The sequence below is a fragment of the Budorcas taxicolor genome, chromosome 18 (genome assembly GCF_023091745.1).
Source record: "Budorcas taxicolor isolate Tak-1 chromosome 18, Takin1.1, whole genome shotgun sequence".
NCBI classification, from domain to species: Eukaryota; Metazoa; Chordata; class Mammalia; order Artiodactyla; family Bovidae; genus Budorcas; species Budorcas taxicolor.
Window position 1 is genome coordinate 44,436,234 of NC_068927.1, and position 17,213 is coordinate 44,453,446.

The 17,213-nt window shown below is 40.6% G+C and overlaps 1 protein-coding gene across 1 annotated transcript in view; it reads left to right on the forward strand.

The window, feature by feature from the left end:
• Positions 1 to 16,812, forward strand: part of DPY19L3 (dpy-19 like C-mannosyltransferase 3) — a 75,533-nt gene extending 58,721 nt beyond the window's left edge. Inside the window, exons 14-18 of the mRNA XM_052656515.1 lie at positions 475 to 531; positions 4,693 to 4,775; positions 11,839 to 11,971; positions 14,702 to 14,860; positions 16,651 to 16,812. Of these exons, the coding sequence (XP_052512475.1) occupies positions 475 to 531; positions 4,693 to 4,775; positions 11,839 to 11,971; positions 14,702 to 14,860; positions 16,651 to 16,812 (594 nt within the window). The remainder of the gene's footprint in view (positions 1 to 474; positions 532 to 4,692; positions 4,776 to 11,838; positions 11,972 to 14,701; positions 14,861 to 16,650) is intronic.
• The last annotated feature ends 401 nt before the right edge of the window (positions 16,813 to 17,213 follow it).

Sequence of the window (17,213 nt, forward strand, 5' to 3'; positions counted from 1 at the left end):
GGGTTCCCTGCATTATAAGGAATTATTTTAAAATAATTTTGTGCTTAATTTTATTTTATTTTCCAATTTTTTTTCATAGTTAGATATGTTCATAATACAGAATTTGGAAATACTGAAAAGCACAAAAAGGAATATTAAAAATTACCAGTAATCCCATTATCTAGAGTTATCACTATTATTATTGTTAATTACTATAATATATAGTATGTACATAATTACTAATAAGAATATGGTAATGATTAATAGCCCATAAGTGCAGTTCTGGGTTGTTCTGCCCTGTAAATTCACTAGGTGGCAATATGATGGAAGCTACAAATACTTTACAAATGATTGACTCAGTTTTTTTCGCCTATTGGAGATTCATGCCCTGTTAGATTATATATATATTTTTTAAAATAACATATTTACAAAGCAAAAATATAAAGTAAAACTATTCCAAATACTTGTAATCTAAATAATGTCTTTCTTATATAGATATGTATAATGCGATATTCAATACCGATATTAATACTGCTGTATCTGTGCTATAAGGTAAGACTGATTGTCCTCATTCTTGTCTTTATTTAGCAGAATAATTGCTTTGACTCAGTGTACTTCAGTGTCATTGGCAAGGAGAGTGGTTTGCAGAGCTTACACTTATCTGCTTAGTTTTTACGGCAATTGACATTGGTAGGAAAAGTAATCTACTTCCCAAAAAGGGGTTTAACAGATAAAAACATTATAGCAAAAAAATACTACAGTTTAATTATTCTAATTAATTTTGGTTCTGACTTACTATTCAGCTGATACAAGCTCTGAAAATAAAGATGTTTTCAGACCCATTTTGAGAAAAATTAGTTTTCCCCATTACCTGCTTTTGATAGAGTAAGATCTTAAAATGCATCTTACTTTAGCCTACACATTTTATTAGATGCTTAAAATCATCTGTGTAAGAACACTGAGCACATATAAATACAGTCTAAGATTAGCTTTGTGATCTGTCCTTCAGTTTCAGCAAGAAGTAAAGAAATTCTTCATATTCTCAGTTGACTGATTTCTGAAACAGCATTAACTGTGTTTCAGTTCTGAGACTCCTCCATAGAAGACCATGAGTCTGTGTTTTCACATCTTTGAAATTTAGAGGCTTGAACTGTTACCTCGGTAAGGGAACTTGGATGCTTTTATCCAATTGAGCTCTTACCCTCTCTTAAAGGAAAAAAAAAAAAACATATATATTTTAACTTTAGGGTTTTTTTTTTTCAGACTTTAGAACAGTAGATTTCAAACTCTCCTGTGTATAGCTTCTGATTTAGGAGGGTAGCTAAAGAAGGTGGCAAGAGGTGGGGAGACTCTCCCACAGAAAAGATCAGCTTTGGCAGCTCAGCTTCTGGGTTTATTTGCTTGTATTTTCATTTTAGATTTTTTTGAAGCAAAGGTTTTAGGCTAAGAAAAGTGTCTGATAATCACTGTATTGGACAGTTCTGTTGTAACTATTTCAAAAAATTGTGTTCTATCATATTCCTGTCTACCAAAACATTTGCTATTATAGGCAGACCACTGTGCCAATTCCCAGATACTGGCAAACATAGAACTAATCATTTCTGCCACCATGCCTCTGGGAATTTTATTGCTCTACTGTAAGTAAATGAAACTTCTTAAAAACATCTGGAAAGCAACAACTAAGGATTAAGCAGAGTATAAGTGTGATGATGAAGGAGGTAACTTTATCTTTACACATTCATTCTCAGGCATAGACCACAGGAAAGATTCAGCTCACCTTCATTGTTGACTCGCCACTAAAGACACACACCCCAACAGTCTTTTCTCCCACTGTTCTGTGTGGGGCTGAGTTCCTTGATGTCTCAGATATTTATTTGAAAATTTGTTGATTTTCTTAAAAAGCTACTTGAGGACTAAAGTCTCTTGTTCTGGACAAAATTGAGGAAGGACATAATAGAAGAAATAAACAGACAACATCAGCATCACGTGGGAACCTGTTAGAACTGCGGAAATTTGGGTCCTACTCTAAACCTACCGCAGCAGGAGCCCTGGGAGTGGGGTCCAAGGATCCAGGTTTAACCAGCCCTCCAGGTGGCGCTACTGCACCCTCACGCTTGAGAAACCCCTACGTAGGACGGCTTCTCAGCGGCAGCACTGTGGGCACTTTGTCCGGATAATTCTTTGACTTAAGGGCTGTCCTGAGTGTTCTAGGACACTTGGCAGCATCCCTACCTTCTACCCACTACATGCTAATAGCACCAACCTCCAGGTGTGACTGTCAAAATTAAAAACATTTGTAGACACTGCAAAACGTGCCCTTAGCGGTGTGGCAGAATCCCCTGTCACCACCCCTCTTGAGAACCATTGCCGGAAAAGAACCAATGATAGCACTGAAAAGGCCATCATTTCCTTAGGAAATCTTTGTAGATATATCCTGAGTAAGACAGTTAGTGGGCTTCCCAGGTGGCGCAGTGGTAAAGACTCTGGCTGCTAATTCAGGAGACGCAAGAGGCATGGGTACAATCCCTGGGTCAGGAAGATCCCCTGGAGAAGGAAATGGCAACCCACTCCAGTACTCTTGCCCAGAAAATCCCATGGACAGAGGAGTCTGGTGGGCTGCAGTCCGGGGGGTTGCAAAGAGTCGGACAAGACTGAATGTGTTTGTGTGTGTGTGTATGTGAGCGCGTGCACGCACACAGACACACACACACACACACATGACAGATAGTAGTAATTCTGAAGAATCCTTTCAAAGAGAGGTGGCCAGGCCTCTCTCAGTATTGGACTTCAGGAGAAATCCTGATGCATCCAGCTTTCACTGTATAAAATAGTTTAATTTAAATAGTTCAGCTTCTCAGAACTTGTAAAATACAAAATCACAAAGACAATAAAGATTTTATGTGTATTAGCAGTTACCCTGAAACTGAATGTTTTCCAACTATTGAACAGATTTATCTGTAAGAAATAGCAACTAATATTTCAAAGTCTGATTTAAGTTTATTTACATAGCACTTTTAATGAGGATTTCAAATTTTCTTATTAATAATACCTATTTTGCTCTATGTCTGCTTAGGATAATACTTTTTTAAAGGGAAAAATATGTGCTAGTCTCCACTCAAAAATCGAGTTTAATAAAATCATCGCCCTCATGTTAATTCACTTATTTGAATATCTAAAGTCTCATAGAAACTACTGCTGATCATTTACCCAACAGCATTTAGTTAATTAGGCATTTTTTCACACAGCATTTAAGACATTTACCGTAAGACTGTGTTATTACATTATAACATTTTCAGAATTAACAGCAACTTTCAAACTAGAAAAATATCTGATAATCATTGAATTCACAGGTTTCAAAATGTTTTATACCAAAATAATTAAAATATCATTTAAAAGTTAGTATTCTATTATTATCAAAATTAATAGGGACAGTGGGTAATTGAAATTTTACAAGCGTTATCATTTAATCAGTAATTTTTATTACATTTCTTCTGAAACCTAGGATTAGTAGTGCAGGCACCTGATTTTCCATCACCAACAATTTTCCTGATTTACCCACCCTAGAGACCAGATATGAATGAGCAGTAAAAATGGCCAAAGATGAGATGATAAGAAGATAAGAAAGTGATGGGGATTAAAAAAACAGCCACAGACCAGTCAGGTGCCACTTTGTTTCTAGTTAATGGTTCTTAAATAGAAAATTTCTATTTACAACATTAATGAAGTATAAATACATTAATATTGGGCTTCTGTTTCAATATAGGTCATGAGTTCTGTGGTTCACCCTAACATGTATTTAGATGATCAGTTCTTTTTAGGCAACTGCCATTTGATAAAACAACATTTAATTAATTGTTGAATTAAACAGACAAGTTATAATATAAAAGCAGTGGATTCAGCATGTATTTTTGCATTATATTTTCATAGCTTAAGTAACTCAAGTTGCGTAGGAGGACCAGTGGCATAAAGATAATACTCAGATGTACTAGGTTTTCCTGGACCACCCTTCTTTCAAATATTGTTCCCTCCCTTTGTACCTGTAATTATATTAATGTTCATCAAACCATTTGTCCAGATTTCTAGTACAAACAATATACTCACCATAGCACAGAATGAAAAGTTTCCAGTTATGACTCTGCCAGTCTGATCTGAGCAAGTCCAGTTATCTATCTCTCTCAGCCAAGGTCTCTAAACTAGAAAAATAAAGAACAGATATTCATGGTAATGATGCCTTCTGCATCATCTTTCTCCCTGAGGAGTTGTGAGGATACAATGAGATTCTGTATTCCAAAGGGTACATTCTGCATTTAAAGATAAATACAGGAAGTTAGTTAGTCACATTTTTCTCATGTCCTGTGAACTTTCTCATGGTTACCACTCCTATCATATCCAAATTAATGTTTTACTAGATATTGACACACATACAACAGCATTTTTGTTAGTGTAAAATAAAAGTTCAGTTTCTAAAGTTGGCAACACCAGTACTTCTAATTAGCTGCAGCTCAAAATGATTTGGGGAACTTTTCTCAGACTTTATCTCACTTTACACTTAGAAGGGTTGACCTCAGAGGTGGAGGAGTTCTACTCTTCCAGTTACTGGGTTTACTTAGTTCCCAAGTTATATGCAGTTTCTCCTTTTTCACTTTAATTTTAGTGATAGCTGTGGGCCTGGGGGTGGATTTTGTTTTTGTTTAGTTTTGTTTTTAATTTCAGTTCTGGCCAGGAATGATGGATGAACTCTCCGAGTTGAGAGAATTCTATGATCCAGATACAGTGGAGCTGATGAACTGGATTAAGTAAGAGGATTTTTTTTTTTAACCTTTGAAAATTAAAGTGCTTTTTTAAGAGTCACTGTAGGCCTCATTTGGTTTTTGGTCTTTTGGGGTTTTTTTTTTTTTTTCCTGAATCTAATTATGAAGATACATTCATTCTCAAGTTTTTTCTTTAAAACTCTATACTTGAAAATAATTTCTTTCCATTCAAGAAATGTTCTCTCTAACCACAGTCCCGTGAAGAAGGGAAAGTAGCGATATGGAGAGGGAAACAGAATCGGAGGATGTATCAGATCAGTGGCAGCAGTGGAAATCAAGTTTTATGTTCTCTGCCAGTTTTATCTTTAGCATTTCTTCCACTTTAATAACATTCAAATGTTCTATTAATACTGACATATAAAGTATTCTTTCCTTGTTAATCATTTAAAAATTATACGGTAAAAAAAAATATAGTTAATTACTAGCTCAGTGCAGACTTTCTTTGAACTGATCATATAGACCAAGATTAGGCCTAGAGAAAATTTAAAATACAAAAGCTAGAGCTTTTCCTTCCTCGAACATCACAATGCTTTCATGTTATATTGGTTTTTCTTTTTGCCTGCACAGTTACTTCACCTCAGCATTCAGCAGCAGAATGAGATTCATATTTTTCAAAGTTTTGTTAATGAAACCCACCTCCCACCAGCAAAAATTAACTCTTTTACTCCAAGCAGCATTCCTGTGCCCTGTAATGTTGTATTTCCCTATTTTATAACCAAACAGCAGCAGTGTAATTATTTACACATAAATAGATGCTGCAAATCTTATATGACATATTCTGAACGCATCGGCTGTGTTGTCTCCATCACTTAGAATTTTAGTAGCCATATTGGCACTTGCTCGTGACTGATGTTTACTAACCAGTACAGTTTAGCACGGCTTGTGTATTAAGCGATGGTAAATGTTTGATAGCTTGGGCCTCTTGAGTACAATACTTGGATTTGATAGAGATTTGTATCTAAAATATATATGTGGCTTTGGTCCCAGTGTCGGATTGGATTTGACTAGATGCAATGAGTATAATTTTTCATATATTTCCAGTGCTGAGAGTGTGAAGCAGTGCTTTATCTTTATTTATTTATTTAACTTTAAATCATGGCAGACAATTGTAGAGTAAATAATTCCCTCCGTATGTATTGTGTAAGAGGAAAAAGGCTTATTCATATAAAGAAAAGCTGATTACTTTGGCATTAGCTATAGTCAACTGGAAATTAATGGCATGTGCGTCTGAAGGTGAGGCTGCTGTTTTCTGTTTTTCAAATTGCACTGTTGGTAGGAGTGGTGTAGGGCGCCCACTCTGGCGCAGTCCCGGAGGTAGCACACCTTCTGGATCTACTTGGATTGGCATTATAAACATCCCACCTCCAATTCCCAGTCTTTTAGGAATTAATTGTAGTGTCATTAAGATTGTATTCTAGTGGAGTTATCTTTGGCTGTGTCAGACTGGATATACTTATTGCAGTGCCTTTATTTTCATGCTCTTGCTCACAGAGGTTATTTAAAATAACATTTCTGGTTCTGAAAAACTATGGGTAAGAGTCTGTTCCATGTGTAAAGAAGATAATCTTTTGGTCTGCATTTGGGAAAGTGGGCTTTGTTCTTATATTCTCCTTCTACTAACAGTTCTTCTCCCTGTATGTAGACTTATTCTTTTCACTGTTTACAAATCTCAGCAGCTGAAGGATCTGTATTGTTCCCCTAAAAATGGTTCCATTGTGATCTAATCTTGCCTGTTTTCCCTTCAAAGTCTTCAAATCTAAATTATTGTTTTTGCAAAAATAGCTGCTAGGCATGTTTGTGAAATAAGCTTAAGTGATGATGAATGTATGTCAAAATAGGGTCTGTTTAGACACAAAATGCATTTGTTTAAATCAACATTTAAATCGGCTCTGGTCTAGGCTTCATTTCCAAACACAAGCAAATGTACTTTACTATTCATTTAACCTGTCCTGATTTCTTCTGCTTTTAAATATCAAATATGACCTTCTACTTTGACTCTACTACCTTGACTAATCACACAGTGTTCGTGACATGAGTAGGTCTGAGCTGTGCTGGAGGAAAGGCTGTGGGCTAAGGATTCGTGGAGTGTATCTGAAAGCCTGTTTGGAATTGTCTGAAGGCAGCAGCTGGGCCTCTGGTCCCACCCAGCACTGTTACTGAGAGATGCCTCCTCTCCGTCCTGTCTGCTTCTCTTCTCAGGTAGCCAGAGTGATATGCTCACATCTGTCCTTTGTCAGGGTGGACATGACCGCATCTTTTGGGGTCAGCACAGGATGGCTGCCCGGCCTCTAAAATGAGTCAAACAAGAAACGGTGACCTGAAGAAACTCGGGAAGACAAATGACTCTCTATTTCAACAGGGGCAACCCTTGTGCTAAGTGTTCAGAAGGAGCTACCACCATCTCCTAGTCCACCTCATGTACTTGATGCTAGGGCTCGATGCTTGAAGATTAAATTCTTCTTTAACCAGTGAGGACCTTTTGTTGCAGTCTGGCCCCCAGCGTCTTCCCGGTGAGAACTAGGACGTCATCTCTGCACACCTTCCGCAGCCCCATCTGTGTGTTCACGGGGCTGGTTGCCTACCTTGCATGTTATACTGAGCTGCCACATGCCCTATTTTCCAGTAGATTTAAGTGTGTGTGTTCACATTAACCCCTTTTTGCTAATGATGTTTTTCCTGAATACGAAAACTAAAAACCTGCCTTTTCTGTTTTACTTTCTGGTACCTCTTTCAGCAGAACCCAGGTGGAGCTTTTATAGGTTTTATGTGTGACTAGAAAGCACATTCACTTCAAGGCCAAATCTCACAGCAATTGGTAATTCATACCTTGTTCGTTTGCAACCTTAGAATGTTTCATTTTTGGCTCCTGAAACATTTCTCGGACATTATGCAATTCAGATAGACTGACTGTTTTGAGGTGTGACATTTTACCTACTATAGGAGATTTTCACTAGAAATAGTTTCTTGCCAGTGATGAAGCCTGCATGTGCAATATTTTCTCAATGGGCCTGAAAAAATGGACCAGACTTCCTTCACATTTAATCAAAGCAGAAAGAATTACAGTATATTTTAAATATGATGTAGGTTAAGTTCAGACCTTAAATGCCAATAAGCCTCTTTTATATTTAATGAATCATTTTGTGGCATTTGCATAATTCTATAAATTTTTGAAGTGTAGATAAAGCAAATGTTCACACGTTATATTATAATGCTCAGTTTACCTATTAGTTCAACAGTAATTAACTTGTTGAAGCTTAGAGCTTCAAAAATAAATGAGATTATTTGTTCAAAAATGCCATCAGGTCTTCCTAGAATGACATTTACATTATACAATGTAAATCCATTTGACCTGTGAGTCCTTGTCATTATTTAGTGACATTTCTTACAGAATAAATTGTTTGCAGGTTGGGCAGCCTGCTATGGAGCTTGGCAGAGAGCTATAAAAACAAATTATTCTTTCATTTTATACATCATTTGTTCAAACATTGGTAAAAATTGCTTTGTTTTTCTATAATAGAGAAGTGTCATTCAATGGTTAAAAGCACATTAGCTATTTTAGACACAGACCACAGACTGTGTCAGCAGAAGTGTCCGTGAAGGAAGAATACCCATCGTTCCATCTGTCATGCTGCATATTTTAAGTCGAGACAAAGAACCCCTGCTCCCTTTGCCCACTGAGCTTTCCAAGGAAAACATGAAATACTGCAAACCTAGGTCTTTAAAGTTTAGAAAACGTGTGATTTTTTTTTTCATTTTGTTTCCCTTTCCTTGTTTTACTTTTGCATTTGCTTTATGGGTAAAATTAAATATTTAAGGGAGCAGTTAAATGTCCCAGATTTACCACAGGGCTAGCACATAAAACCAAGTCAAACAACGCCATGAATAAACAGCATCTTTATATGCTTGGAAGTCAGTCGTTTTCAAAGAAATTATTATATCTAAATCCATTTCATAGGCATTAGGGGTGCTTGTATTTTGCTGAAAATGAAACCAAGAACCTTTAGTGAAACACTCTTAAGAATCCGGAGGATTGTAGCACCGGCAGTTGAGACGGATTACATTTCTTTTAAACTTTCTGACTCTTTTACTAATGAGGCCAAACATGAAAATCTTGTCGCAATCGAATGAGCCTCACCTCCTCTAAGTGGTCATGTGGCGTGACCTGCTCTCCTGGTGAGGCTGCCGTTGCCTTGGGGACCGTAGCCAGCGGGGTGGCAGGGGCGGCAGGTGCTGTCAGAAGGGAGAGGCATGTTTACCACGATCCTGCCGCGTCTGAAGTGTTCTGTTTCCAGCACAGCTGCAGGCCCACAAAAGGCAGGCATCAGTATGTGGTGGGCTAGTTGTGGGTTTGCTTTGAAGTGTTTGCCTGTGGTGGGAGCTGAGTCTGTCAACCAGTAAGCTTCTTGAAGACAGGGTATCATACCAGCCCAGCACGTAGTAGGCTCTCAGTAATGTTTTGGCCGAAGCAAGTAGAACTTTATAACTCTGAAGCAAGTAGAATCTTGTAAGTCCCCAGCAAGCAGTTTAGGATTGTTGACATTTTAAACCTTTGTGAACTATATAACTCATTGAAGTATTCTGATGATAGCCCAGGAAAGGGAAAGAAGCCTTGTTCGTTAGCCATGAATAGATAACAGGCCAGTCGGCCGTCTTGGCCAACATTACCAACAGCTCTGTACATCTCCCTGATGTTGAATTCTGTTGCATATTCAAAATGATGATCCTCAGACAGCCTAAAGATTTGAGTGGATACTGTCAGCACAGCTGCTGCGTTTCAGTAAGACCATATAGACCAGGATGGTTCTGTCTCTGTGAGTTCTCACCTTGACCTCGTGCTTTGCTAAACACGGAGACCAGACGCATCTTCTCCCTGCATTCTAAACCTTTGGTTCAGAGGACCCAAAGAGGGCTTTTTTGTATAATTTATTGCAGTAGGACAGTTTGTGCCAGTTAAGAGTATACAGAAGGGAAGAAGACAGATTTGGAAAAATGATGACATTTTCTTTCATCTTATTTGTTCATATCTATTCTCTTTAGCAATTATGATCCACTGTAAATGAGAGCAGCACAGTATATATGGCACAGACTGAGCATTTAGTAAGTGTTCATTGAATTAAGCTAAATTTTTAGAAAATCTTTCACTAAGGAACTCTGTGCACCTTTACCCTTTTTTATTTAAACCCTCCTATTTCCTTGATCGTGTGGGACACATGTCAAGAATTTCTTATAAATTGCTGGTTCAGGGCGGGGGGCAGAGCAGACATGTATTTATGCCTGTGTTCTGGATCTGGTTGTCAGAATGATGATATCCTGTGAAGCACAGCCAGGTTCATGTAAAAGTTTTTCCCTTGTAATCCATTCTGGCGTCCGACAGGAATAAGGGAGGGTACAGCCTATGTTATTCCCTGTGTGTGCTCACTGTAATTCTGTCACTTTAAGAAAGGTTATTGGAATTCAAGTGAAGGAGATGTCGTTGTTAGAAAATGTTGCACTTTTGTAAAGTATATTATTTGTCAATGTTTCGGCTTGAGCTGTAGAATGCCTTGATTGTAGACATCCTAAGGCCTTTGTTGGGTGGCATTTGTGCTGCAGTCTTAGCGTAAAAATGTAATAAGTAGAACAACCTCATGGAATATATGAATATGATGAGGCTTCTCTTAGAATGAACATTAGAGCAAGTTTCATGCCCTGATGTCCAAAACATTGAGAATGGTATGCTCTGGCTTTTTCTGCAACGTTCCCTGGTGGCTCAGAGGTTAAAGCGTCTGCCTGCAATGTGGGAGACCTGGGTTTGATCCCTGGGTCGGGAAGATCCCCTGGAGAAGGAAATGGCAACCCACTCCAGTATTCTTGCCTGGAGAATCCCATAGACGGAAGAGCCTGGTGGGCTACCGTCCACAGGGTCGCAAAGAGTCGGACACAACTGAGTGACTTCCCTTTCACTTTCATGTTGAGTTTTAATGATTTCAGTTAGCCTCCTTCTCAAACAGACTATGTCCATTTTAACTCAGCCTAGCAGCCGTCAACTCCTTGTTTTTAACACAAGAAGGGTGAATGTATCTCACACTATTCAAGTGGACCTTTACTGGAAATTCTGCATTAAGGAGAGTCCATAGAACAACTGTTATGTTCTTCATGATAAAATGACACCTCATTGATTTGATGGTAGCTCCCAGGTTTTAAAAACTAGAAGGGAATTGAATCAGTGACTAAGATTATTTTTTTCCAGGGGGAAAAGAAAAACATGCTTTCACAGTATCACAGTAATCAGGAAGTCTTCCCTTGGCCCTCCGTCAGCTGTCCCTCACACCCTATGGGGAGGCAGAGAATCATAGCTTGGTGATAACTGGAAAGTGAGACCATAATTTAGTATCAGAATGTCCTGTACTTTTTAAGATGCATGCAGTCTTTCATAATCAGGACGAAAGGAGAGAAATACATAAAATACTTCTGCCCCGCATCAAAAATGTTGTATAGCTTCATACTGAGTAATAGGATACCTGCTAGTTCAGAATCTTCTTTCCATGTTCTTTTGTTTTTAGCAATTATTTTTTTCTGAAAAGTAATTTATAGTAGTATCTGTGATCCTTTTTTCTGGTTTTAACCAAAAACCCTTGGAATCAACTCATGGTCGCTGCAGTTTCTAGCATAATTTGTTTTAGTCTGGGCAGCCCATTTAATTGTTTAATACAAAAGGCACTGACAGTCTTCTAAGGCCTCTTGTTAGAAGCTGTCCCTTTGGAACAGGAGTAGGAGAGGGTTGTGGGATTGAGCCTAGAAGACTCAGGAGGTACCCACATCCAAAGACAATTCATTGTAAGAGTAAACCCATCAAAACAGTAAATCAGAAACTTCCCAGTCATTGTCAAAATCAGATAGGAAAAATTTCATAGAACAACTTGAGTGCAGATCAGAATCACAGCAGCCTCTTGTTTTTCCCAACTCATACATAGCCTTTCTTAACACAGCCGGGTCATCCTGAGTGTGTGGCATTGTCTTCGTGGAAGTCTTAGCAGTGAGGTTAATTCAGACTCTTAAAATCTTTTAGCGCTAACACTCCAGAGAAGGCTGTGTTTGCTGGAAGCATGCAGCTGCTGGCGGGCGTCAAGCTGTGCACGGGACGGACCTTAACCAACCACCCGCACTACGAAGACAACAGCCTCAGAGAGCGGACGAAAGCGGTGAGGGCCTCACCTGGCTTCTCATGGGGCAGCCGTGGGCTGGCTTGTGTTTGGTAAAGCCAGGGCTCCAGTTGCTTGTCTTGCGGGTCCTGAAGGGAAGGCACAACTGAAGTGCCTGGCAGGACTCACATCTCCGGAACCTAGACCTTGACCTGCCCCGTCCATTAAAGCGTGCCATTTAGGCCTTACGTTCCTCTCGGGTTAGAACAGTACCCGAGGAGAAGTGCGCCTTGAGATGTTTAGGACAGAGTGTTTGAGGATGGAGCCCTCGGAGCCTGGAACTGGAGCGAGGAGAGAAAGGGGGAGAGCTGTGCTGAGAGCTGCGCTGGTCACCCTGTTTATGGGCCATTTCTAGTGAGTGAGTGTGTGTGTGTGTGTGTGTGTGTGTAGGGGGGCAACACACAGTTAAGAAGTTCAGAACATGCAAAAGAGAACATAGAGAAAAGTCCCCATCCCAACCCTGTCTTTCAACTAGCGGTTCTTCTCCCAGAAGGCAAATAACATTACCAGCAATTTTATGTATGTACAAATGTATGTGTATGTATAAACACATGTAAATTCATATTCTTTTCCCTCTTTTTTTTTAAAACAAAGGAACCTACTACATCTTTCTTTTTTTGAGCACATAATATATTTTGGCGATTGTTCCATATTGGTTTATCAACAGCTTCCTTGCAGTTGTTAAAGCTGCCTAATATTTTGTTATGTGGAAATAGCAAATTTTACTTAACCATTTAGGTTGTTTTCCTGTCTTCTGCAATTCCACGAACAGTGTTTCAAATAACATACTTGTATAGGGCTCACTCTGCACAGGTACAAAATGTTCATCAGATTCTTGGAAGTGAAATTGCTGGGTCACAGGGTATGGGCATTTTTATTGAGATAGAATTACTAAGTCTGTATGAATTACACTAACTTTACATTCCGGTCAGTGCTACAGAAGGGTACCTGTCTTGGTCCTTACCAGCAGGGGTTCCAGACTTTTTAGTGTTTCTTGTCAGTCACTTCATAATCTTGGTGGCTAAAAGTCTGTTGAAAAGGCTTTTGGGGGGATGAGATTTCTTAATAACTAGGCTAAAAGCCAGAGAAGGCAATGGCAACCCACTCCAGTGCTCTTGCCTGGAAAATCCCATGGATGGAGGAGCCTGGTAGGCTGCAGTCCATGGGGTCTCTAGGAGTCGAACACGACTGAGCAACTTCACTTTCACTTTTCACTTTCATGCATTGGAGAAGGAAATGGCAACCCACTCCAGTATTCTTGCCTGGAGAATCCCAGGGACGGGGGAGCCTGGTGGGCTGCCATCTATGGGGTCGCACAGAGTCGGACACGCCTGAAGCCACTTAGCAGCAGCAGCCTAAAAGCAAATGATTTTTACTAACTCCTCCATTTTAAAGAGAACTGTCTGATTCCAGCTAAAACGGGAATTTTCCAACTGGCCCAAAGGTTCCAGATAGCCCCAGGTTAGCTTGAGGAAGAGGGGAAGCTGCCTGGCTCACCGGACTCCAAAATTCAGCCAGGGGGTGGCCACCGCTTTGACTCGAGAGATGGGAGTGCTGTGTTTCATCCTCTCCAAGATCCAGTCCCTACCTCAGTGCTGTTTTAGGCCCTAAAAATTGATGTCCTGAAGGTCCCAGTGCCCCTCCTCAGTCATGACCTTCAAATCCTTGAAATGCCTTACTCTGAGGCTGGTGCTGGACTGTAGGTAGGATTAACCTAACAGTGTTAGCAGTATAAACAGATACCCTCTGCCATTTCAACATCCGTCCGGACACGCTGACCGAGGTTGTCAGAACCCAGGCTCTTAATCCCAAGACGTGTGAGAATCAGTGGGCAGCACGGGAAGCAACACCGCTTTTCCTTACCACCCCCTCCCCATGCACACCCCATCCAGCCTCCCCCCGCCCCCACCCCGCCAAGTCCTAGGAGACAGGACTTCAGGTGTGTGAAGCTGGCGGTGACTGGGAAGACACCTCCTATTGATGCCCCTGAGCTCTGCACGTTGCTTTCCCTCCAGGAAAGACGAGAGAGAAAGTGTAGGGTCTGCAGGTCAAGCCGAGCGCAGCAGAGCAGCAGTAGAGGATGGCTGCTGCCCCTGCCCGGGTCCAGGGGCCCCGTGAGGGTCCTGTTCCCCAACTGCCATCATCAGAGGCTGGGTCTCCTTACACGCATCTGTGCCTCCAAAGGCCCCTCCACTCCTCTTAGTCTGAAGGTCCCCTTTTCAAAGGGAAAGGTCATGTCTTATTTACTAAATCGCATTATTTACCTTGGAGAAGGGAATGGCAACCCACTCCAGTATTCTTGCCTGGAGAATTCCATGGACAGAGGAGTCTGGTGGGCTATAGTACACAGGGTCGCAAAGAGTCAGACAGGACTGAGCAACTTTCACTTTGCCTCATTCTTTACCTTGGTGCAGCATTCTTAGAATCAACATCTACTAATGAATATATTCATAACTCAAGGTAATACATTCTCAATCCAGATCTCTTTGGTGTCTAAATCCAAATATATTCAGCATAACTGACTCTCCCTCTTGCCAACAGTTTTCTTTTTTTGAAATATCCCACACACTCCAGGACTATAGGTGAATGAGATGACCTGCATGGGAAGAGATAAGGGAGCTGGGTGGCTGCGATTAGACTCACCCCTGGGGGAAGTTACATCGATAGATGGTCTTGACTTTCTATGGTAAGTGGTATTTTGCCTTATTCACTTTTTATCTCCTTTTGAAGGTTTATCAGATATATGCAAAGAGGGCCCCAGAGGAAGTGCATGCCCTGCTGAGGTCCTTTGGCACTGACTACGTGATCCTGGAAGACAGCATCTGCTACGAGCGCAGGCACCACCGGGGCTGCCGGCTGCGGGACCTGCTAGACGTCGCCAATGGACACGTAAGCATGCCAGCCAGCACACACGGGGCATCTCCCAGGGAGGAGAGCGTCCAGGGTGAGTCCTGAGGAACATAACAGCCTTTAGACTGAGTGTCTGCAGAATTACATGTTAGATCAAGTATTCATCTGCTGTGTTCTGCAGAATTCCTTTCTTGGCATGTTAGATACTTACCACGGGAGCTGGGCAGTGGGAGAGACGGGAGTGGGGCTCTAGTCCCCAGCTTCACACCAAATAAAGCAACTTTGTCTTCACCTGGTCTGTGTCATGCTCTGCGTATAATTTTTTTTTTTTTTTTTTTACAATTTTGCTTCAGAAGTGAAAAAAGAAACCTCAGCCTTTTAAAACTGCTGCTCTAAACCATCATTTTGGCTCTTTCAAAATGACTGCAGTGCCCCATCCCCACATCGCTGCCACCCCTGTGCCCTCCCCCCACCCTGCCGCCACCCATGATAGAATCTCATTTCTCGCCCTGCTCTCCCGTTGGGTGTCCCTTTTCATCCTCTGACACACTTCCACAGAGATGGGTTTCTATGGCCAAGCTTACACTCCAGAGCAGGAAAACAGATACTTCTCTTTTCTCCCTTCTAAGGGAAAATATTTTTGGAGCTATGCCAGATAGAGCAAACAGAAGATTTTCACCCTACAGAAGTGGTATTTGCTGTAATTATTGGGGCTGTGTTAAAAGCTGATAGATATTTCTAAAATTGGGGTGGGGGGGGGGATAAATCTAGCCTAACTCTGAAAAGAAAAAACTTAACTACAGAATTTGAGATTCTGAACACTTAATGATCTACTTTCTTAGCAAATTACAGTATTAACACTAGTCACCATGCTGTACATTTAGGTCACCAGAACTTGCTCATCTTACAAAGGCAAGCTTATATCCTTTGACCACAGATGTCCTGATCCACTTGATTGTGGTCGTAATTTCACCATGTTTATGTGTAACAAATCATCAATTATATGCCTTACTGCTAAGTCACTTCAGTCGTGTCCAACTCTGTGCGACCCCATAGACGGCAACCCACCTGGCTCTGCCATCCCTGGGATTCTCCAGGCAAGAACACTGGAGTGAGTTGCCATTTCCTTCTCCAATGCATGAAAGTGAAAAGTGAAAGGGAAGTCACTCAGTCGTGTCTGACTCTTAGCGACCTCATGGACTGCAGCCTACCAGGCTCCTCCATCCATGGGATTTTCCAGGCAAGAGTACTGGAGTTGGGTGCCATTGCCTTCTCTGATATGCCTTAAATATATATAATTTTATTTGTCAGTTATGCTTCAATAAAGCCGAGGGAAGAAAAAAGAATATTTGATTTTTGCCCAAGGAAAATAACTGTCCGTAACTATCTTGAATTCAGAGAAGGTACAGACCAAATACCTGCATTTAAATTTTGCTTCGTGGGTAACTTTCGTAAGTGTTTCTAACAAGGCCATCTAATGAGTTGAAAAGCTTTCTCTGGTCATAGGAATTCTTGTCTTATATTTGATTTTTGTGAGAGGAACAGTGCAGTGTGTTCCTCAGGACAAGGAGATCCAAGTTCTAGTTCTAGCTTTACCATTAAAGGTGAACACTGTTTGACACAGAACTCTCCTCTTCAGCCCTGGGTCATACTTCCCAAGGGAAAAAGGATGAACCAGATATCTCCAAGCAGCAGGTGACGTTGACATCATTCAATTTAAGTTCACTAGCATATCATTCTTAAAGAAACTCAATCCCTATTCCTACTTATGTTTGGCTTGTAAATATGATTTTTTTCCCAAATTGTATTTGGTTTTGTTTTGGCTTTAGATGATGGACGGCCCAGGAGAAAATGATCCTGATTTGAAACTTGCAGGCCACCCTCGCTTCTGTGAAGAGATTAAAAAAAACCTGCCCACCTACACGGCATACTTCACTAGAGTGTTCCAGAACAAAACATTCCACGTTTACAAGCTATCCAGAAACAAGTAACAGAGCTTTCTATTCAATCTCTATTTTTGATACATGAAACTCCATCATAATGAAACTCAGATGATGTTTCATATGTAATTAGGTAGCCCGAACCTTAAAGCTGTGATATGATTAAGTCTACAAATGTTTACACAAGCATTACCATCTTTGAAAGTATCTTATACAAGCTTCAGTCTTTGTCCTGTTCCATGAATGTTCTTTAGCCTAAACGTTTCCACTTTCTAAAAGTGATCTAGAAGTTTGTTGTTGGGGAGAACAGTACGTGTTCTCTAGGAAGCCTGAACAGCTGCATGCGTGTGTGCATGCTAAGTCACTTCAGTCGTGTCTGACTCTTTGCGACCATATGGACTGTAGCCCACCAGGCTCCTCGGTCCATGGGATTCTCCAGGCAAGAATACTGA